Consider the following 23,324-nt stretch of genomic DNA (forward strand, 5'->3'; position numbering starts at 1 on the left):
CTATCCTACTCCTAATCTCTTGTACATTTTTAAATCAGTTCAGCAAGATCAAGAGGATTTCTTATAAGGCTGCCTCACAAAGATTAAGGCAACTGCAATTTTGGCTCTCGTTTCCAGTTGGTGTTTGCTTCCCGCAGTTCTTTTTTGGCAGCGGGTGCAACAGTACCACATGTCCTAAGAGGAGCCCACCAAGGGGAGGAAGCGGGTACCCGCTGCCATTACCCCCTTTGCTTTGGTCCCAAGGAACTGGGCAGGTACTGCCACCTCCGCAATGATTTGTACCCTGCAGTTAGGGAAGCCACGTGAAATGCAAACGCCGAATACAGGACTATGTACAGACAGATCTGCTTTGCGCCTGCTCACTCCCAGCGCCTTGCCTCAGGACCAGCAGTGTGGGACCCCAGGGATGGAGGCATTATGTGCCCAGGTTCAGCCTACTCATCAGGAAACTCTTGACGCTGGGGACCGGGTGCACATCGTACTGGTGCCTGCGGCGCTCGATGAAGGAAGCCAAGCGGGAGGTATCCAGTGGGATCTTGGAATAGCTGCCGTTGTGCGGTTGCAGCCACGGATGCTGTAAACAGGTGGCTGCCGTCGGCCTTCTCCTGAAGTCTTCCTGGAGGATAACGTTGATGAAATCCCTGGCAGCATGACTCACATCGGAGAAGTACTCGGGCGGGAAGCTGAAATCTACTCTGCACACATTGATACAAGTCTCCTCTTTGCTTTCATCCAGGAACGGAGAGACACCACTTAACATGATGTAGGTGAGGACTCCAATGCTCCAGATGTCCGTGCTCAGGGAGACAGGAAGCCCTTGGATAACCTCAGGAGCTGCAAACTCCGGGTTTCCGAGGAGGTGGTGGACATGGTAATGACCTGTGATCTGAACTGCATCTTCCAAATCAATGATCTTGACACGAGGTACCGGGATTCTTAAATCAATGAGCAGATTTTCTGGCTGTTGAAAAGATAATAACAAAACCTTAATTATATTATATTTTTGCAAATAAAACATGTATATTTCATTTAGCTTTAATAGCGCATCAAAACTCGCATTTAATCAGATGTGTGTGGTACAGATCAGGAGAGTGGAACCAGCTCAGCTGCTGTTTTACACTGCTGTAAATTCAAATCAATGCTGAAATTGCAATGACAACATCCTCTTTTGCACTAGGGCAACACGCTGGGATTTTGCACCTTGTCCCAAATACTCAGTTTATTTTCCCAATCTAATCTCTACAGATTAAGAGCACTGACAGATTTTTAAATTTCGATAAGACTTGTGTATCTCTGATCAGTTTATTCAGACTCCATTTGTTCACATGACAACTGGCTACATAAATGTTTGTAACTTGTAGCAGAAATGTTCTTCATGAAATAAGTGTTCAATTTTGCTCCCACTACCACGTATCCTGGGAGGGACTTTGGTGTGTGCCAGTACTGTTGCTGTCAGTTGACATAGACAGAGCTGCCAGTGTTCCCTTATAAACACCAGGACAGAGTCATGCCCTACAAACCAGAGTGCAATTATATTTCATCCCAGTTGGTTTTCCCTCTATTTTCCCCACTCTTTCAGTATTTAAGATCTCTCTCTCAGTGGGAGATGCTGAGCATCGCCTGTACACTCTGCTCTGGGGACTTAACATGGATTTTGATTCCTTTGTGAGCTCTGAGATGATTTCTGCATATACTCCTTCCATCCTCTCTAGACTCGCTTTGCTGTCCTATAGCCCCTCATCCTCATGCATATTTTACTGCCGCCTCATGGCTATATATATAAAGAAAAGTTCACTATACTGCTGTTCAAATCTCTCTGCTTGCTCTTCTCTTGTGCAGTCTGCATTGAGAAAATCAACACGCTCTTGAGCAGGATCCTGGGACAAGTCAGTCCGTGGTTAGGTCTGCTGTCACTACCAATGCATCTCCTGCTTCCCACTTAGCAACAGAAGGTGCTTTATTTAGCATCCCTCATTCAGAAGAACTGTAAATAGGTCACAGAAAATTGGCTTCCTACCTGGTTTCTAGGAAGTATCTTATGATCAAATAGAGAATTCAGTGCAGTTTCTTACCTCCAAGTGATACCTACTTTTTGACAGGTCCTATAAATACAGCAGAAAATACAAACAATCTTGCTGAAAGAAGCCAGGATGATTTAGCCTTTTGGGACTAATGCTCACATAAGGTACTGTATAAAGGAATCTTTTTTTTTTTTTTTTGTAGTGGTAATAGGCAGCAGAAGAATGAAAGCATCACTTCATCTGACATGCCTGGGGGTTGGAGAGTTGAGAATAGACCTCCTTGGAACTGGATTGTCCACTATACAAGAAAGTTAAATCCATCTCTCATTCTCCATTTCTAATTGGCATTTAAGTCTGCAAAAAATTATAGATTATCTGATATCTTGGGCAACCAGAATCAATGTTGCAGGTCACAAAACTCAAAACACTTGATCATAACTTCAATCACTAATTCTCTGTCATCCAAGATAACTGGGATGTTGGCGAGGACAGCAGTACAATACCGAATCCAGGACAGTACAGTGCTTCCTGCCATCGGCGCTAACAAAAGGAGGTACGAGCTGTGCTAATCTAACCAAGCATGACATTAGAGAATGCCTGAATTTCTTGTCCACAATGCGGCTTGTTCCTCCTCTGAACCTCTCCCTGGGTGTATTTCCCAGTCAGTTCCCCTCTCAGGCTCTGCAGCACAATGCAGTGTGCTGCTTTCCTTTGCACCTGCCAGCCCTCCCCACCTCCTGCTCCCCTGCACCCTCCCCTCGCTTTCGGCTCTCCAGGGCACTGCTGCAGATGTGAGGAAGATACACGTTCCTTCTGGCCTGCCCTGAGCTGCCTGGGCATAAGCCAGCTCTGCTCAGGAAGTTTGGTAGCTACATTGGTACAGGTGTGAGCCCAAACCATACTCCGTGGACTTATAATTCCACTACAGTCAGGTACTAGTGACATCTCACTCTTGTCTCAGACATCCTCCTTCTCCTTCATTAGATCCAGAAAGCCCTTGAGAACAAACTAGTGAATCAAGAAAAGAGGTGCATCCCTTGTCTGAAGGAAGAAGACGACCTTGTGCTGCAGGTCAGCAAGTCCTTTCTCAGGTCAATAGGTCTGAAAGATAGTGCTGGTCCATTTAGTGATCATCTCTTTGGGGTACAGAGTGCTCCTTCTCCCTGTCTGTGCAGCTGGGAACTCTCTGTACCAGGGCACTGAATAATAGCATCATTCCCTTTTCTTCTTACCTTTATGTCTAAGTGAGCCACTCTGCAATTGTGAAGATACTGCAAGGCTTCCATTGTGTCTCTTATATAGAAAGCAACTTTTTCCTCCATAAGTTCGTCATGGTTCATTAGATAATCTAAGAGACGACCGTCATCCATCCTACAAACAAATCAAACCCTGCACATGAAAGATCACATGGTATCTCTAAGAACAGTTAATATTTGAAAACAAAATTGCAATGGAAGCTTCGTGACCTATAAATGGAGGAAACTGAAATGCAAGATCTGATGTGTATATAATGGTATCTCAAGATACTGCAGGCCACGGAAGTGGTAGAATGATTAATCCTCAGTTGTTATCTCTGGTCCTTGAAAAATTTAGCAACAGTCTCAAAGTAAACTCATTTGCTTAAGGATGGATTCAATAGATGGAGGCAATTCCCTTGAAAACAGATCCTTTTAATTATAAAGAAAGATATGAATCCAAATAGAGGTGGTTACATAATGCAGAAAAAAAAAAAATCACAGACATTTTCATCTGGTAATCTGTTCTGTGGGAAAACTAGCCCAATAAAGGTTTTCCACCTAGTCTTATTTATCTGTATAAATAAACAAGCAAATAGCCCAAATATACTTTGTTGGATATACTGTAACAAATAAGCATTTTGGATTTTGCTTGCTATTTCTTCTTATAGAGGCAAGCATGGTTGCTACACAGCTCTTTTCACCAAGAAGTATTAGAACAACGTAGGCTTCAATCTAGCTGAAACACATTTACTCGAATATAAAAAGTGCACAAAACAGTCCAAATAAATCTGATGCTATTCAATGGGACAAACTAACTGCTGATAAAATTACCCAAGCTTCACTGGAGTAGAAAGCAGTTTTATTTGTCCCTCTGAATCTTATTTACTGTAAAGAAAAGGCAGTGGAAGCTCTGCAGAAAATGGCTATTTCATTTGACGTCACAATCCATAAAAAACAGGTGACAAAAATCTTTGCCCTGCTGAAGTCGGGGTGAATTTTATCCTTGGCTTTAATAAGGCTGTGATTCCTACCCAGACACTTGAATTCAAGCTCCACATACTTACAGTTCCAGAACTAAGATGTAAGAAGTAGGGGACTCGTAGGTATCGTGGATGGTGATGTACTGAGGATGCTGTAAGTGCTGTAACAAAGCTGCTTCATGTGCTGCCTGCTCTTTCTTTTTCATTTTTTTACTAATAAATTTTACAGCAACATCTTTCCGGGTGGCTTTGTGAACGCATTTCTTTACTATGGAGAATCGACCCCTGAAATAAAAAAAAACAACACAGAATAATGAAGGGGCCTCATGAATAAATCACACCTAGTTTTCAGTCCAATAACAGACTGATTTTCGAAGTGTTATTTGATTCAGTACATTAATATTTCACAAAGAATCAGATTTAACAAGTTGTTCATAACCTTTTCCAACAAAGAGCCTCTGTCTCTTACCCGGGGTGTAGAGATTCTTTGGGGATTAGCAAACACTGAGAGCAAACAGTGTCACTTTGCTTTGTGCAGCCATACTGATGTCCTCTAACAATCTCCCCTGGGTTCAATTTGCTGCCACTTTTACAGGTTCTCTCTCTGGTTTTAGCTGTGGGTCTCCCTTTAATAAAGAGCCCAAACTTTCTCAGACAACTAAAAGAAAAGCCTTGTTAAATAATCACTACCCTATCATTTTGTCTCACTGTTTCAGGCATCCAGTAAGAAATTAAGAAAAAAAGCTGGCAGGAGAGCCTTTAGGAAACTCACACAGACTAGTGCCTAGTACCATTCCTGAAAGTAAAACTACTCAGTGAAACTGTGCGAACTTGGCCTCTAATTAATTCATCACTCTTCTTTCTACAGAACCAGAGAGAGTCCTGTCCTTTCAGCCTCAGAATTACTCGTCTCTGATCTCTGAGATGAAGAACTAACTGTATTAACCTGAATTGTTTGCATGCCCCTTATCTGTTGTCTGCGCAGAACTCCGAGGGCTGATAACGTATGTGGCTCCTATTTAGGCTCCTGTTCAACAGACCATCCCAATCAGCAAAGCTCTTCGGCATGTCAAGTCAGTCACATGCCTTAAGTGCTTCGGTAAACTCAGTCTTTGAGGTTAAGCTTATGCAGAACCAGCAAATTGTCGTGACTTCAGAGGCTCACATCAAATCAGAGATGACAGAGGAGATACCAGCGAGAGCTACCAGTGGCTGTCAAAGATTTGTCTGCCTAATTGTTCTCAAATCACAACTGATCTTGAAAAACAAATTTTAGTCAGTATTTTAACCAGTCTGTATTTTAATCAGTATTTAATGTGCAGTGCTCTTTGAAAGGAGCAGCAGTTTTCAAGCTAACTACAAAAAGCAACCTCAACTTTCCTCCACGGAAAAAACTGCAAGCCATTGTTTTGGTGTTTTATTGCAGTGGTAAGCAGGGTTATTACCTCCCAATCTCATGCAGCTCTGCATAAGAGAGGTCAAAGTTTTCCTTCCACGAAATAGTGGCACCATCGGCAGCAGAGTCTGAGAGAACAAAGCACATTCAAGAAAGTATAAAGTTAAAGACAGTTTCCTGTAGACTATAAACAGCGTATTTTAAAATTACGTGAGACTATATTACTTAAAACAGCAAACATTACCACTCGGAGTCGAGTTCCATACTGCTCAGGCACAGCTCCAATGTGTTGGACCACTGAAAGCCAGAGCTCCCCAGAGGAAGGTATGGATAAGGTGGATTCAAATCTGTCCTTGCAATTTTGGGCTGAAAAGGGCCACACGGACAGTCTAAGGGCATGTCTGTGTGGAACTGGGAGGTAGAGCTATGCTGTGTGAGCTCTCATTTCATCCAGCACAGGCTATCCAAGCCAGTCACAGACCTAGTTACACACTGGAGCTGCTAAAACATGGGCAAATGTGGGCTTTGCTCACAGCACCATCATGAGTGAGCTGTACCCCAAATTCGCGCAGCACCATGCGCTGGGGGCTCACCTCCATCACAGCCTTCCTATGCCGGCTGCATTGCTCAGGGGGACATGTTTTGCAAGCTGACTTGCAGACCCGAGCTGGGCTGCCCAGCAGAAGCCCCTGGTGCTACTGGCATTGTTGGAAAGGCAGGGGGAATGCCAACCAGGACACAAAACCTGTTGCCCAGAGATAAAGAGAAGAAATGGTCTTGGAATAGGAAGCAGGGACCTGCCAGGAAACTGCAAAGGCTTCTGTGACAGAGGGAGGTGGTGAGCCCCGCTGGAGGAGCAGACATGAAAAGCCTTTCTAGTGGCAGGAGCTGGCTCTGAGCATCTCCCAGGCTATTTCTTGTATTCCTACTGGGTCCAGGATCAATGTTTTTAAGGGGACCCATCAAAGCACACCATACGGACCGCACGGATGGACATCTGTGCACATCAGTCCCTCCTCACCATGCCCACTCACCGTACTCTGGGAGTCTCACAAATTCAGATGGGTCGCTGGGCAAGCTGATCCCCCAGGGATTGCTGGCACTCACTCGAAACTGATACTGGCAGCCTGGGGCCAGGTCCTCAATGACGAGGTATGTGTCCAAAGTTGAGGCTACCGACTGCTGCCAGACCTGCGAGCCTGCATTTTAGAGGGAAAGAAGAGAGAGCTGAAGGAAACAGTCTCAGTACATGAGCTTAGAGCAGAGGCTTTCTCTGCCCAACATATGCAGCACCCTGGGAGGTTAAAATCCACAGGGCTTTTAAAAGGCAATGTTACGGCAGACTGATGTATTTCTGTTAAACCAGAACCGGATGACAGGAAGCTATTTTGTGTTGCAGCCACCTTCTAGTCTGGCTAAATGATGGAAGAAGGAAATGTCCCTCACTTGACCGATAGTGATGGAAAAAACGCAGCCCAGGGACAAGTTGATCTCTTCAGCAGTCTAGCTGAGGCTGTGTGCTACAAGCGATGTCTCAGGGCAGTGTGATAAGACAGGAATGGAGGGCTGATTTGGTGACAGCTCTCCTATGAGAGAAACGGTAGCAGAAATACTGGGAAAAAAAATACGGAAAATGGAGTCCCAGATGAAGCTGAGAGAGGGCGTCAGTACAATCCAAATGCTTTTGCAGATGAAGTCTTTTTCAGATGTGGTGGCTACAGGGAAACCTGGAGCTGCAGGAGGAGAACCAGCTTTCTGAGGCTTAGTATGGGCTTTTTGCAGATGAACCGGACTGCAGCAAAGAAATGTGTGACTCTGTCATGTGTTTCTGCTCATAACAGAAGCAAACCCAACCATTGCCTAACCAGTGGCAGCCAAAGGAGCAATACTTTATTCATTTGCACAAGGTCACAGAACAGAAAAGGACCCCTGGGACACTGAGCCCTGTCACAGCCTATGATTTCTTTCACAAATATGTAAAATTTTGTCTCATTTTAGTAAGTTCAGGGCTTTTTACCTTTACATTATTTACCATGACCCATATATTTTGTGTGCGCTATGGGCAAATTCTGATTGCCAGGTCTCACAATGTCAAGGTTGGTTTTACAGGGAGAAGCCAGTGATTCCTTTGGAGTCAGGGAAGTACTGAAAACACTGCTGCTTTTTTACTGTTTGTTTTGGTGGCTGTTGTCAATAGAAGAGCTTTTATTTTCCCAAAAATGCCCGTCACACTGAAGGCACAGTGAGGGTCAAGGCAGAGTATTTGCTAAGAGAAGGTATAAATATGGAGTGATTAAGTTTGCACATTTACTAACATGAGGTAGGATTTTTTGAAGGATGAAGGGGAAAAACCAGAGGCCACATACCTAAGGTAAGGTTTACTGCCCAGGGACCCTCACACCTTTGCAGGAAGAATGCAAAAGGGGATGTGAATCATTTCAAATGCCCTTTTCAAGACCACATGCCTGCACATATTGGGGAAACTGCATTTAATATCTGTTTAATTCCTCAGGGGAAAAGGATGGTTGGATTTAAGAACAAATGGATTTCAGAGCTGAGCTTTAAAAGTATGCAGGGATCTGCAACTCTAACCAGATAAAAAAAAAAATGAGGCTGCTTTGTTTTTGCATTCCTGGGAAACATCCACCAGAAAGGATGGATACTATGCTGGTAGAATGTGAATGATGGGATGGAAGGATGCCTTAGTGATAGATATGTTTTAGCTTAGCACACTTTGCTTGCCGTGACTGGAAGAAACAGAAAGGTCTGTAATATATGAGAAGTTGGACTGGATGATAGAAGGGCTTCTTTTGGCCTTAGATTTTAGGATCTGTGAACAACAACTAGTGGCATCGCAGTGGTGGCAAGGATGCTTTCGGGACCTGTTGTTCCATAAAGGAGACTTGGTTTGTTCTCATTCTCCCAGCCAGGGAGCATAGTTCAAACCACTTACCTTCTTCTCTGTACTCCACAGTGTAGCCTGAAATGGTGCAATTGCCTGTACTGGATGGGGGTAGCCAGCGCAGGATCACAGAGGTGCAGCTTCTCTCCTGAGCAATGGGGCGATTTGGGGCAGCTGGGACACCTTGGGAAGAGAAAACAAGCACCAAATCCAGCATCACATCAACAAGCACTAGTGCTTTATTCTGAAGTTCAGGTACATCAGGTCACTATGGGGCAGCTGCACCTTGCAGAGGGAGCACTCTGGTTTACACTGGGTTACCAGCACAACCAGAAGAAAGGCAATGTCACAGTCCGGTTCACCTACCACCGTGGGTCTGATACTTCCCTTCTAGCAGCTAGGACAGAACCGTGCTGCTTGCAAGCCCCGCTGCCACATAGTCTCACAGTACTACAGCACAGGGTGAATTTCTTCTTGCTCACAGCTGGTGGTCAACAGCACTGTGATGCCCCAGAGAGCTCCCTGTGAGATCAGCTGGGAGAATCACCCCTTGGGTGTAGAGGATCTCTCTGAGCACAGCTGCTGTAAAGGCAGAGCCTCTTCACCTCCCACCTTCTGCTGCTAATTTTTGCTCCAGCTCAGGACCTGAAGCAAAGCCCACGGAACAGAGAAATACAAATATTCCCACAGACTTCACCAAGCAGCAAGTGAGGTTCTGCAGGTGGGGAGGCAGTTACCCTTGAAGTGTCCAAAAATGACAGAAGCAAGGCTTTCAGGGTGCTTCTGTGTGTATGGCACTTGGTGTGTTTGGCAGCAGATTGACAAATGACCAGTAATTCTTCTGTGCTTTGCTCAGGGCTCCCTTCAGCACAGGAGTAGTTAGTGCAGCCACTAACTTGCTTGGATAAATTGGGGAAATTATATCTCTAGGGCAGTTTGTGAGACCAAACAAATCGACTTTGAAATGCTTGTGACACTCCTGCATCTGTAAGTCACCAGTTAGACATTCGTCTCTGCCATCCCCTTCAACGCAGCAGGCACCTCTCATCTCTCACGCTAACAGATCCCTTCCCAGAGCTGGAGGTCATGAGCATCAACTCATCATTTCATATTCATTACAATTACATGGGTCACTAATTACAGTGCTGAGAATTCAGGCTCAGAGACATGTCTCCGAGCTGAATCCCTGCAGAACAGTTCACCTAGGCCAAATCTTACTCTTGCCTCCTCTGTCCCCCAGAGAGAAGGGGAGGCTGAAAATTGGTGTCACTGGATCCCAGGTCCTCCCGCTCCAGGCAGACTCTAAAGCCCAGAGCTTCCTGCAGGCAACTGGGGCTCATCCTCTCAGGAGCTCAGCAGTCTGAGGGAACTCAGCTTCGCCCAGGCGACCTTACCGAGCCCTTGGGAAGCAGCACTGGAAGCAGGATGCAGGAGCTGAACCAGTGCCAACGCATTTTCATTTCCCAGATGCAATGCTTGTGATCAGACAACTTAATCAAGCACAAAGAGTCTGCAATGCCTTCAGTGGGAGTCTTGGCTGAGGAATGGTTGTATGATTTTAACATCTCAATTCACCTGGCACAGCTCCATGTCTGGCTGCCTTTGCACCAGCTATTCCTCCATGCTCCCAGCCCCCACCAAGGGACCCCATACAGGAAAAACCCTGGGTGTTAAGGTCCAATGTGCTACCTTGAACTTTGATGGTTGCAGAGGTTGATGCGGTTCCATGTTCGTTGGTTGCCACACAGGTGTAAATGCCACTGTCCTGAGGCATCAGGTTGCAGATCTTCAAAGTGAGGTCCCCAGAGTCACTGTGGATGCAGGAAGCCCCCATTATAAAGCACTGCTTCACTTGCTAAGGCTTTTTATACCAGTTCCTGTCCTGCCTCATTACAAACACATGTGCACACAAATCCTGTTAGCTCATTTAAAAGACCATCCCTCCAGCAATCTGGTACCCAGATACAACCCCTCCATATGTCAGGATTAGGCTGTTAATGAAATCTTCAAGCAGAATGGTCCAAATTGCCTGCCAGGCAAATCTACTTGTCTGCTGTGGCCTCGGAGCAGATGGGGAAGGATCACTCAAGCAGGAAGCAAAGTCCAGGACTTGAACATTTGCTGTGCCTGTCCAGAGCTGGATGCTTAGACTCCATATACCTGGAAAGATTTCCCCAGGCACATCTCTCCTATCTCGGGAGATGCTGAGTTGCTGTGCCTCTGCAGTTAAGTCCAACACACGCTGGACAAATGGAGCTTCCCACAGATGCAGAAGGCGGTCACACAGCACAGGGTGCCTGACATTTCTGGGGAGCTTCAAACCCCTGGAGCATGTGCCATTGATCTAATGTGGCTGCCAGGCCTCCCGCTCAGAAGGCTGGACATCTCACAACAGCTAGGGATAAAGAACACCAGCGCCGGGTTCGTGAGAGGCTCAATCTTTGGCCCAATCTGAGAAAATAAACAGGTCTACGGAGTCTAGTGAATTTATGGCAGGTCTGTATATAGTCACTTTGGTTTGCATATTGCAGTCTTCAATATTTAAGGAAGTTGGCCTAAATTAAAAGATTTGCTTGTGTAACTGCTTTAGCTGTACTGCAGACCCATCTTAGAGCCAACAATAAATTCCCTTGATGGCAAAAGTAGACTAGTCCTTGAATGCATAATCTATCGGAAACTGCAGAAGGACACGGCTGCCAGTATAACTGCCTGGATGCTGCAGCTTTTGCTGGTGTGACTATGCTGGTTTAAAACAGGACAGAAATATCCCCTTCCCCTGCAATCCAGACACTCAAGCAAGCAGGATTTGTAAGACAGCCACTGATCTGCTGGGCCTCTTCTTGGCAGGCAGTGTCTTCACTGAAAAAAAAATACGAGTAACAAGACAATACAAGTGCTGATAGTGCACAGGGAGCCAATGCACAAGCGAAAGACTGTGATGGAAAACAGAACCCTGTGTGGAAATATCCCCCCATCCCAACCCCAGCCAGAGTCTGAAGATAAGGCACTAGCGATCTACTGAGTAATAGCCTAAAAAGACAATTTTGGGTGCTCTGGGGCAGCCACACAAGACAGCGGTCTCTGAAGGAAGCTGTTGATCAGATGTGATTTTTTTATTGAACATGTAAAATCCCTTCTCTCTTAGTGTTCAGTTTTCACTTTCAGTTGACTTTGTACTCCCTGGATTCATCTCAGCCTGAGCCTGAAGTGCTGAGAAGTCCGCATGACAGATCGCCTCCTGGAGGTTTCCACTGCAGTTTGGCCCAAATCACTTATGCAAGCCGCAGGTGAGCGTCCAGCAGCAGGCTGTTACCTGACCTGAATTCAACTCCAGATCTTTTTGGATCTTCCCAGTGCTTGCTGTAAAGATGGTTTTCCTCCCCGCTAGCTGGGGCAGGAACATCATAACAAGCATCTTTCTGTCCAAGCACAGCCAGATGTAGCCTTCCCAGGAGCACATGTAGGCTCTTTTAGGAACAGCTGAGGAAAGGCTCAGGAAAACTGCAGGAGTTACCACCTCTGCCCATGAGATGAGAAAATGCACAATGATATGGGTATTGCAAGCTGGTGAGGGCTTCCTCTGCTCCACTCCTGTTCCTACCAAAGGTGAGCATGGCATCAAACTCAAGCAAAGAAATCCCAGCAATGCCGAGGCAATATTAGCCAAACTAGTATGTTGGAAACATTCTGGCTTCTGGCTTGCAGCTGCCTCAGGAGGTCCATAGGAGCAAGCTCACATCTGCCAGCAACACACTTTGTGGATATACCCTATGTCAGCTTGGGAAACGATAGAGCTACCTGAACCCCAAAGTTTGACCCTTTCCAGCTGAAGGTTGGTGCAGCGATGTGCCGATACACCATGCCGATACACCATGCCAGACTTGATTACTGCATTTCTAATGAGTCTTGTAGCCTGGCTGGTGCCATATTTGAAGGCAACACGACCATCGTGACCAGCTAGGTTGGAATCCACAGGCAGGACCTTACCAGGATGACACCGTGTAAGTGGCCGTGCTGTTGTCATTGTCAAGAATGTTTTGATCCGGTCCTTTCCAGGTTATAGTTGGTTTGGGCCGTCCACAGACTTTGCACTGCAGCATCACTGTGTCACCAAGCAGGCAGGTGATGTCCACTAATGGCACAAGAAACTCTGGAGCCACTGGAAGAAAACATGGGTACACACACATGACACCTTTTAATCTACAGGTGAGGATGTTCCCCATACAAGTCTAGAGAATACATGATAGGACCAACTATAGGATCTTGGTCCCAAACAGCTGGGAGTCCTGGGATTATGGTACTGAAACTCCCCCTTCACTAAAAGCCAGCTGCCGATGGCTCAGAGAAGGAGGTAGCGGGGACTGTCTGTCCCCCAGGCCTGTGCTCTGACAGGAGGGCGGGACTTTGTGAATGCAGGTTTGAGGGGTTCAGCCTTGCCTGTGGCCCTTGGCTGTCTGACTCGAGCAGCCAGCAGGAAGAGCACTTTCCCTGGGGACCGACCAGCGTGGAGCTGCCTTTGCTGTAAATGCTGGTGGGTGCAGAGCATGCTATTGCACCGGGGTAAATCACAGCTGCTGACTTGCCCCTCCATGCCAGTCAGTGCATAGCTGTCAACTCACCTTCTTGAATGAAATTGGGGTTGATTATCTGTAAAATACAAAGAAATAAAAGCATTTATTTTTCTGGACAATAAGAAAGAGACATCTGATTTCACACGGTACCGTGGTGAACCTGACCAGAACCGCAGAAGCACTGACCAGTGGCTACAACAACCGGCAGATGCAGCAAGCTCTAGTGACCACACAACAAGCCCGTGCACAGCTCGGAATGTAAAGGAAAACTACAGTTTCTTGAACTCCAATAAAGCATCACAGGTAACAGGCACAACACTAAGGCTGAGGAGGGTGGACATGCTTTCTCTTTGCTTGGGTGATAATGCTCAAGCCATTAACTCTTCTTCCCGGAGGTGGTTTGTGCCCCCCTCTGCCCGGCTCCAGACCCAACGTCACACAGCACCTGCAGTCACCACGTATCTGGGGCATCTCACCAGCACTCTGGCCATTAACCAGCTTTGGGGAGACGTCTTTTAACTTCTGCTCAGCTTCAGGAAAAAAAGGTAAAGCACTAAAACAGAAATACTGCTTTCTTTTTGCCTACTGGCAAGTATCAGTCCTGCAACAACTCTTGGTCTATCACAGTGAGTAAAATGTCACTACTTTCATTGGATTGCTGGCAACTTTCCAATTTGAAACTAGGTTTGGATAACTGGGAGTTATTTTATCTAACTAGTTAATTGATCAAGTTAGCAAAGCCTTGAAAAGCTACTGTCTTTCTGTGGCCTATATATCCCAATTATCTCATGTAACCCTGGAAGCAAAGTTGGGAAAAGCAAAGATAACACCACTAAGTTCTTACATCCAGAATCAACACTAACTACATAGTGGTGTACAACAGTATAGATGTTTTAGCCTCATTAAGTGTTTTAATAATCTCATAAGGCCTCATTATCCAAATTCAAACTAACAATTTGATATCAAGCATCATAAACAACAGTGTGGTTTATCTCACCTTAGCTATCTTTGTTACTATATATTTCAGAGCTATTTTGGAAGATGCCAATGAAGCAGTGACCTAATTCATAACCCGCAAAAGCTGATGGGAGTTTTTGCAGAGGCTCAGAAACCAGGCCACAAGGCAGAAGCAATAACCCTTCAAAATAATGTAGATACATCTTCAAGATTTATATTTATATTTTGGCTTTATAAATAATTTTCCAAGGTGAATGGCTCAGGATGCCATTCAAGGAGGTACTTGAGCATTTTCAGGTTCATTTTGGTTTCATAGCCCTTCTTCATAGCCCCAGGCAAACCTCTGGTACCAGCACTGAGTCCTCAGGGTCTGCTTTCCCCTGTCACCACCAGAAAGCCCAAATGAACCAGGCATAACATGGACTCGCCACTCACAAAGGTTCATTTTTCCCCCATGGAAACATACCTTACATCAACAAATACCTCGCCATCTAAGACGGAGGCTATCCTTTGTCCTAGCAATGGGCAGAACTTGATCCTTTGAGACACATCTACAGAGAACACAACGTTCACGGTACTGGCTGAAACAACTGGGCAATGCCAGAACTTTACACTCTGCACACCAGAAACGAGTAGGGGCTGCTGCTTGTGGGCAAAGCAGGTTTCAGTCCCTACCATATAGCCGGTCAGTCCTAAAGGTCTGTACCTGGTGGGCAAAAGTGTGATGGTTTGGTCTCTCACATGCTCCCAAGAGCGTTGAGATTTCAAACATTTCATTCCCAGCATCCTGGAAGGAGCCAACCTCTGCCTACATCCCTGGAGAAAACTCTTTGAGCACTATTACTATAATTAAGGCTTCTTATTTTTTAAAGCCATGCTGGGGGCACCTTTGCGGTGGGGAGGGTGCAAGACAGTGTGCAACCCCTGCAATGGGACGGCCCGGCTCAGCTTGGCAGGCAGGTGAGAGTGGGTGAGAGAGCCAGCCAGGCTCTTTGGGTTCCATGTCAGATATTCCTCCTCCTGGCTGTGCCTCCTGGCCCTGGTTTTGCTTGGGAAGCACAAAGCCCCATCTGAAGGGTGTAGCTGGGCACTGACACCAGGACGTGGACCTCTGGCCAGGCACCCTGGGACCCTCTGAGAGGGTGAGGGGCTCAGAGGCAGCGATCGCTGCTCTGCAGGGTCCAGGACCCACATACAGCCCTCTGGATCCCACGGACAGGAAGAAATGGGGGGACAAGAGGGCACTGGATGAAGAAGAACATCTTCTCTCCCACCTGCGCATGTGGAAAAGGAGAGATGGATCTTGTTGTATTGCTCACACAACACAGCAAAGGAAGAAAAATCTGTTCTGTGGATATCCGTTGCTTGCCACTTTTCACTCAGTGAGACCATCTCTTTATCAGCTGAGTAACCCCAGGCATCAGCTCATTTGCATATACATCTTCATTTTTGTAGTTTTTGGCTTAACTGGAATACCTATTTGTCCTCCAAAGCTCTCCCCTTCCTCCTCTGTAGCATGCACTAAATTCCCTTATTATTCACTAATTTCCGTCCTTGTAGGATTAGAGATCAGGAGAAAGAAATGCTCCTAACGCTTTATATTAATTTTGTAACTCTAAAGGATTCATTAGAAGATGCAGCTACAATGATGAATGTAACGGATATATCTATAAATAAATAATGCTACATTTCTAATGACTTCCAAGGCACAATCATTTACAATAATTGCCTTTGCAATGTTTTTTTCCCTTGCCTCACCATGGGAATATCAGAAAGAAAATTACCGCTGCTAGGTAATATTGAAAGAGTCTATGGGTGAAATTTACACTTTCTTTGCTAAACCTTCATCTGTTGATAAATAAAATGTTACCTAACAACACCCCCACAGCCATGTTGCAGCTTTTGCCTGCTGTAAGCTTAGACAAAAATAAAAGCGTGTTTGCACAAGAATGTTTAAGTGCTACCAAAGTGATTTAATACATCACTTAATTAGGGAACGGGATTTGGGCTAATTTAAAGGAGGGGGTCAAATGACGGGGCGAGAAGGGCAGAAATAGGAAAGCAAAGGTTCACAGCCAGATCTGCAGCCAGAAGCCAGCTCTGCTGGCTCACAAGTCTGCTCCCAGGCCCCGGGGGTTTGCTGCCTCTCTCCGCAGGCAGGCCGGGTTTCCAAGCTATGCATGAATGGCAGGAGATGACAGACTCCACGGAGTCCTTCTAGATTAAGTGCAAGACTTTTGGACAGGATTTCTTCATTTGCCAAATAGGTTTTTAATCCCCGTGGGTGGAGAGGAGGGCTCCAGAGCGTGGCCCTGTTGCCCTCAGAAGACGGGAGCTCACGTACTGCCTGTCTGCACAGCGTCCTGCCGGTGCTGGGGCTGGGTTCCCTTATGGACAGACTTGCCAAACACCTCCCAGAGCCTCTTGAAAATAATGGTGTGTGCAAAAAGCTGGAAAAACTGTCAAAATCCATGCAAGTAACCCTTTCCAATTCTCTTTCTCAGGGCTTTTACAGAGTGATGAAAGCCAGGCCACATTGCTTTGAAGAGCAGGAATCCTTGCCAGCAAGGGGCCCAGGGTGGGCTGCTGGCAAGCAGGGTGGGGTGCCTTGCACCGAAATGGGGATTACGAGCAGGGGGGTGCAGCCCCTCCGCAGCTGCCGAGGCTCAGGGGCCAGCATGCTGCACCCGCAGCATATGATGCTGCCAGAGATGTTCACATAGGCAATGCAGTGGGCTCCAAACCCAAGGCACCTCTCCCTCAGAGAAAAGGAGGTGAAAGACCACCCTTTCCAGCAGGTTTTCCCCCTTTCTAAAGCCCCTCCTCACCCTAGGGAGCTCCCACACAAGCCGAAGGGCAGTGGGGGTGTTTGTGGGGGTGATGCCAGAGTCCTGGCTTCTGCGCATCACTCCCTCAGGGAAGGATCTGCACTGCTTTATGATTCCCAGGTGGAAAAAAACCTCTGCCGGTTATGTGGCTTTTGTGGAGTTTTACTTTTCTTCTCTCTGAAAAGCACCATGAGGCTCAGCCCTGAAACCCCACTCAGTCCGTAGGGGTTTGAACAAGGATCTCACAGCCCAGCCCTCAGCTGAGCATCCTTGGCCACAGTGGCCATGAGCAGGGGAAGGTGGCCCAGGGTCTCACGCTGACAAGGGCTCCCTGAAGAAATCCCAGCAAACACCACCTGCACCACTGTGGTCGCCAGTCCAGCCTGCAAGCGAACAAACTCATGGCAATGGAAGTGCCCAACGCAAAACTTCTCACACCATCTTCAGTGTCAGTCCACACCAGGCAAACACAAACCCTAAGGGAGGAAACCTGGTTGGCAATGCAGTCCCTCCTCAGGTAAGAAACACAGCTGGCTCTTTTTTCTAGGAACATAAATTTAGTTGAAATGAGATAGATTATTTTTTTCCATTGAATGAAATACCTGTAGCCTGGTCCAGGGTAGGTGAAAACTTGTAATGCTCCCTCCGTGGCCAGGAGAGTTTCTGTTTTCCACACAATGACGGCTGAAAATGGAAACCCCACAAGGTGACAAAGGCAGACCACGAAACGGCCTCTGCTCAAGTGATGTGGGGTCTAATGCTGACCAGGGAAAGACAGGGAGCTGGATGGACGGGGGGTGACACAAAGAAATGGGAGGATGAGTCAGGGTTATTCAATAAAAAAAGCCAGAAATAGACCTTGCTTCTCCCTCCTCCAGCCCGTGCTGTTCCAGGGCTCAAACCAAGAAAGGCACACAAGGCCCATACTTGAATGCCTTTGGGGACCTGTAGGGATCTAAGTGACTTAGATCTAAGGGATTTAAGTGTAACTTAGTGTAACAGTCAGGCTTTAGAAAAGCAGCATAGGTGCATCCAACAACCACAGCTCAGCTGCATCCAGCAACTCAGTATTTTGCGGTACCGGACCACTTTTTTCCTGGTTTGTTAAGCTCATGTTACAAAGATAGAAAGGCGTCAGCGGCAGCAGCAGCAAAGTCCACTTGCAAAGTGACTCCAACCGCTGTAATTCTTAGCCAGAGCTTATCTTTCATTTGTGCACACATGCTGTATCTGGTGGGGAGCGAGAAACCGTTCTTGCAATGCCAGCAGCCGGTCCTGAAACGCTCTGCAAGCGCAGCTGGGCTGCCTGCGAGGGCTTCTCGCCTTGGCCAGGGTTTGCTCCTCCGTTGCAGGGATGTCCTCGCCATGCCTAATCCACCCCCCTGGAGGAGGCTTGAGCCCAGCCCAGACGCACGCAATGCACAGAAGGGCCCAGCAGATGCCCCGATTCTTCAGTGCCACATTCCAGTCCCATTTTAAGGGAGTGCATCAAAACCAGGAATGAGAATATTTTTTGCCCCACAGCGTAAGGCTAGACTGTAAATCAAGCCCTCTGTAATAAGATCCATGCTTTATCCAAACAGTAGAGGGCATGTTTACTCCAAGACAAGCAGCTCAGCATTTTGTGAACACTTCATGGCACTTCTTGTTCACTGAGTTAAAATAAAATATTGACGCATTTGCACATGCTGGTAGCAGAGTCAGCAGCATGTTCCTTCCTCCCTCACTCAAAAAAAACCCCAAAACAAAAAAGATTAATGATTCTCAGAGAAAATGAAATGATTTACAGAGGAATTAAGCCAACTCTAATTTGTAGGAAAAGATCTATCAATATGCCTCTGACTAGGTCAGCTTTTACTTCGAGACTTTTGGGGGGACAAGCTCACAGTGTCACCAGCCTCCTCTCCCCAAAACAAGAAACAAATTAACAAGAGAAATTTCTTGATAAAAGGAGAAAATAAGGATCCCGCAACATATAGATAGATGCTGCCAAAGGGAAAATATCATTTAAAATAGGAGAATGGTATCTGATGAGATGTCCCACGGCATCAGCCTTTCGGTGGGGATGGGGGATGCTTTCTGGCACCCAGCCTGGATGGGCTCAGCTGCCTTTAAGACTGATGGAGAAGCCACAAGGGATGCCAACTGTTGTACATGCACTCACGCGAAGCAGAAGTCTTCTTGCCCTCATCACGCTCTTGCTGCGAGGCTCTAATGGCTGGTGTGCTTCAACGGCTGTAGCTGTGGGAGGTCTCTGGTACTCCGGGCACCATGTTGTAGCACTCTACCCTCTTCCCGCAGATGAAGTAGGTCATTTCTTCCTTTCCCAAAAGCTAAACCACTGTGCCTGCGCTACCAGCTGAGGCTACATCACACCTGATGAGCCACCTTCCTGGTCAGGCTCAACAGTCCCTGGCGACTCATGGCAGCAGGACAGCGGCATCGCCCATGGAGGCCACTCCAGGGAAACATGGGAGGTTCTCAGGATGGTACTCGTTCATAGTGTGGTAACAGGCCAGGAAAGGCTTTCTCACCAGTATTGTACAAGATCTTGCCAACAGAGTATCTTAGATCTGCTCTGGAGATGGACAACTCAAGGCAGGGGGTAAAGGCACTTGCCTAAAGCACTTGGGAATTCTTGGCCTGAGCTGAGTGTTGACTTGGAGCCAATGCTGTATCCACCAAACCATTTCTTACTCAACCACTTGGACTGTGGGGGTGTAAACACAATATTCTTCCCTACAGGAGGTTTCCTAGGGCTTATCTTGCTCTAAGTGTCTCTGAGTGGTTCTTAACATGCTAAAATGTCATAACTGAAAAAAATAGATTATGAAGCCCAAGTTATGTACCTTGGCAATAGCCCAGCTCACTAATCTAATGATGGTACTTCCACTGACTCGAGGTGGGCCTGGACTTCATCTCTCCTTTGCACAGCTAAGAAACTGGAACAAACACTAGATCTCAGTGAGAGTTGTGTGTTGGTCAGGATCACTTGTAACACACTGCAGTTGGACTCACACTGTGCAAAACAAGATGTCTGGAGCCATGTCAGATCCTTACACGTGCCGTCCACCCCAAAGCCTGGAAGAGCTGCTACTGCATTTAAGGAGGTTTAGCTCAGCCAAGTCCTCTGATTGCTAAAAGGACATTCACTTAGACAAGAGAGGTAGCCCAATGGTATCTGCACGGTTGACTTATGACCCCTTCAGCAATATCGAAACCCCATGAGAGGTTACAACACAGAATTGCAGGACAATTAGTAGCGTCCTTGTTTGGGACCCCAGACTTGGGTGTGGATTATATTTACTGATTCACAAGGGGATACACCTTCTTCCCAGAAGTGGAGTTGCCTGTCCCTGGGCAATTAGCTACAGATATGTGGAAAGGGAGTCTCCGACTTTCTTAAATATAGGTTACTTCTATGCCTCACATGGCCACACGTGCTCCTTAAGTGCCTAACACGTGAGTTTGCGCCTTCTGTTTTGTGAAACAACAGCACAAAGCAGAAAACTAGGGGAAAAAAACCCAAATTTCATTTCCATCCTTATGTACTTTCATTACATATTAATAAGAAAAGAAACAGCCACCAAGAGATACTATTTGTAGTCGAAGTTACAATGAATGGAAAGTTCTCCAGGGTCAGCATGTCCCTGTGTGGGCAAAAACACAGCAATGTCACTTGAGGTCTTCTAAACAGTCACTCAGAATTCCAGTTTCCTGCTCTCGCTATATGTGTTCTCCACATTTCTTTCCGTCTATATTTCCCCTTGAAACAAAGGCAAAGTGCTTCAGTAATCTGGAATCTACTGAACAGATACGTGGCATTTTATAGAATAGCAAGCAAAGCTAGATCTGAAAGACCACAGAGGCTGTGGGACATTGTGGATACTACAACCAGCTTACTGACTTCTTGCACAGTGAGTAGGCTGGAGGTAAATTGCACCAACATTTCCAAGTAATTAATATGTCTGCTTTGCATTTAGAGATTGCTCTCTCCATTCCAGCACTGGGTGCACGTTGTCATGCACGATGGGAGGAAGAGGGACATCAGGGGTGCCAGTCCTGTAAGAGAAGCTGGGTGCCTTGCCCTGTTATTACCTGGCTGTAATAATAGCTGCAGACAACTCCACCTTAATGACACAGGTAGGGCCTCATGCACCTCTGAATGTTGATGGCCAGGACACAGCTCTCCTACCAGCACTCCCAGTGCCTATAAAATCCATCAAGAGCTGAGCTGGGTGTGAGGACAAGGTCTTCCCGCTCCTGAGGCAGGAATCATGCTGTCTCCATCTCCCCTGGAAGCTCGCCAGCGGCTCCGCTGGGATGCATCACGTGGAGCAGGGAAAGAAAAACCAGGTGAGATGCTGATTTTCACTGCACACACAGGTTGGGGTGGAGGAGCAGCACAGCTGTTTAACAATTATTTAAGCCTAGGACACCAAGCCTAAAAGACCAATGAAGCCTGGAACCGGCCTCTGGCGGTGGAAGTAGCTTGCCTTGCTTCTGTTTTAATGACAAGAGTTTAGCTCCCAAGGCCTTAATATCGTTCATTTCTCATAATACGTTTGAAAAGGAGAATCAAAACACTCATAATGAAGGGAAAGGGAGAACAACAGTGGCTTCCAGTAGTGAATACCCCAGACCGTTACAGACTAGACTTCCCCAAGGCCTCTTCTAGGGCTGCATGAGCAGTTTATGAGCCCGTCCTTGCTCTGCTGCCTCTGGATGATTTTCTTTAGTTTATGCTGGGTATCAGCAATGCCTCCCCTCAATATTTCTTAGCCGGACCAACAAGCTGACCACACGCACTCCAGGCTGCAGATGTACTAAAACTAGCATAAAGCGAGGGCCATGCTGCTCCTTGCAGGGCAGTGTGACCTAAGTAAGTCACCCTCACAATTGCACTCTTATTTTCTCTCCCTCTGCCATTTTAAACATTAGCTCAGCCCCAAAGTGTTTTGTTCAGAAGCAGACTGGAGCTTTCCAAGCCATGAGGAGCATGGTGGCTCCTGGGGACTGCAGTGCAGCGCAGTGACACTGTCACCTCCAGCAAGTGACCTGGGAGATGCAGAACAGGGTTTCTGACTGTAAATCAAGTCACATACCAGGCACACGGTTACTCCTCTAATAGCAGATTCATACCATAGGTAAGACTTCACATTAGTGTCTTTTGGTTTAAATAGAAAGGCTCTGGTCTTCTGAACTTCAGAGAGGCAGGCAAGAACAGTAGACCGTACCACGGTAAAAAACCCAAATCAAACAAACAAAAAGACCTGTGTGGAGTATGCTAGAACTAACTAGAAATGCCAACAGTGTAAGGACTCGGATACCTTCCACTGACAATTTTAAAACATCTGGTTTTCCTCCTGTTGAGCAAAGTCAAAACACAGAAATCCTCTGCAAAAAGACTGGTGATTCTGACCCAGCTCTGTACAATATACCTGTATCTCAGCCACCTTTTACTCCACAGGGCAATTTTCAGTCATCTAAAGCTTACACAGACTTATGTGCAACAACTGGGCACTGCCTTGTAACAAATACAGATATTTCTAGTTGTTACCAGTGATGGGCAAAATGCTCTTTGAAAATACAAACACGCTCCTGAGAATAATGCAGCTCTAGTGGTAAGGACTATTCAATCTCCAGAGTGTCAGCTGGGTCAAAAGCCTTCCTTTAGTACACATCCCCTTTGCAAAGCTGGATTTATTTACGCCAACACAATTAAAATAAAAGAGAGCCTTCAGGTTAGTAGCTGAGGTGGTGCATCTCAATACACTTCTCCCTAGGTTTTTTTTTTCCCTCCAGGAGGAAGACCAGCTTTCTTCTGTGGAACGTTCATAATGCAGCCTGGCTAACAGCATCCCGGAGATCTCCTAGGACACAGATATCCCCGTTCTCCAAAGCCCTGCCTGTCATCTCTACAAAATCGCTTGTCTCTCTGAACTTTGTCCTTGCCTGTTTCAGTAGGAAGCTCTTTCAGCCTTGGTACAATGTATACAAATGCTTGGTGTGGTCACTATCCACAGAAAAAAACCAGTCCTGCAAGATATTAATTGAGGAGAACCAGATACATAACTCGTTATGATTTTAAGCTCCTTTAGGTTCTCTCAACAAGGCATGTCTCGGTCACCCCACTAGAACCAGTGGCTTCACACTAGAGAAAGAGTAGCGTAATGTATCATAATTTGGGTCCATCTATCTGCATCAGCCTTGTCTGTGATACATGTATATTCACGCAACCAGTTTTGCCATTCTCCTTCAGTACCTTTATAGAAATGCAACTTCCCACTCTGCTAGGAGAAAAAACAAACGTCTTTTCTGATCTTCTAGATAATTCAAAGCACTAGTGGTGCAACAACATTTGCTCCAGTGACTTATAACACAAGCTTGACTAGCAGCTCAGCACGTATTGCCAGGGCAAGGGATGTTTT

The 23,324-nt window shown here is 46.4% G+C and overlaps 1 protein-coding gene across 1 annotated transcript in view; it reads right to left on the minus strand.

Moving 5' to 3' along the window:
- Positions 1-415: 415 nt before the first annotated feature.
- The window catches only part of LOC104165589 (kalirin-like), a gene marked incomplete at its 5' end in the record, with an annotated part of 34,004 nt that continues 11,095 nt past the window's right edge, over positions 416-23,324 (minus strand). The window contains 9 exons of the mRNA XM_009705251.1: positions 416-961; positions 3,254-3,392; positions 4,324-4,524; positions 5,685-5,763; positions 6,670-6,834; positions 8,589-8,720; positions 10,227-10,348; positions 12,525-12,696; positions 13,157-13,184. Coding sequence (XP_009703553.1) covers positions 416-961; positions 3,254-3,392; positions 4,324-4,524; positions 5,685-5,763; positions 6,670-6,834; positions 8,589-8,720; positions 10,227-10,348; positions 12,525-12,696; positions 13,157-13,184 — 1,584 coding nt within the window. The remainder of the gene's footprint in view (positions 962-3,253; positions 3,393-4,323; positions 4,525-5,684; positions 5,764-6,669; positions 6,835-8,588; positions 8,721-10,226; positions 10,349-12,524; positions 12,697-13,156; positions 13,185-23,324) is intronic.

Source organism: Cariama cristata, unplaced genomic scaffold, assembly GCF_000690535.1.
Source record: "Cariama cristata isolate BGI_N322 unplaced genomic scaffold, ASM69053v1 scaffold19238, whole genome shotgun sequence".
NCBI classification, from domain to species: Eukaryota; Metazoa; Chordata; class Aves; order Cariamiformes; family Cariamidae; genus Cariama; species Cariama cristata.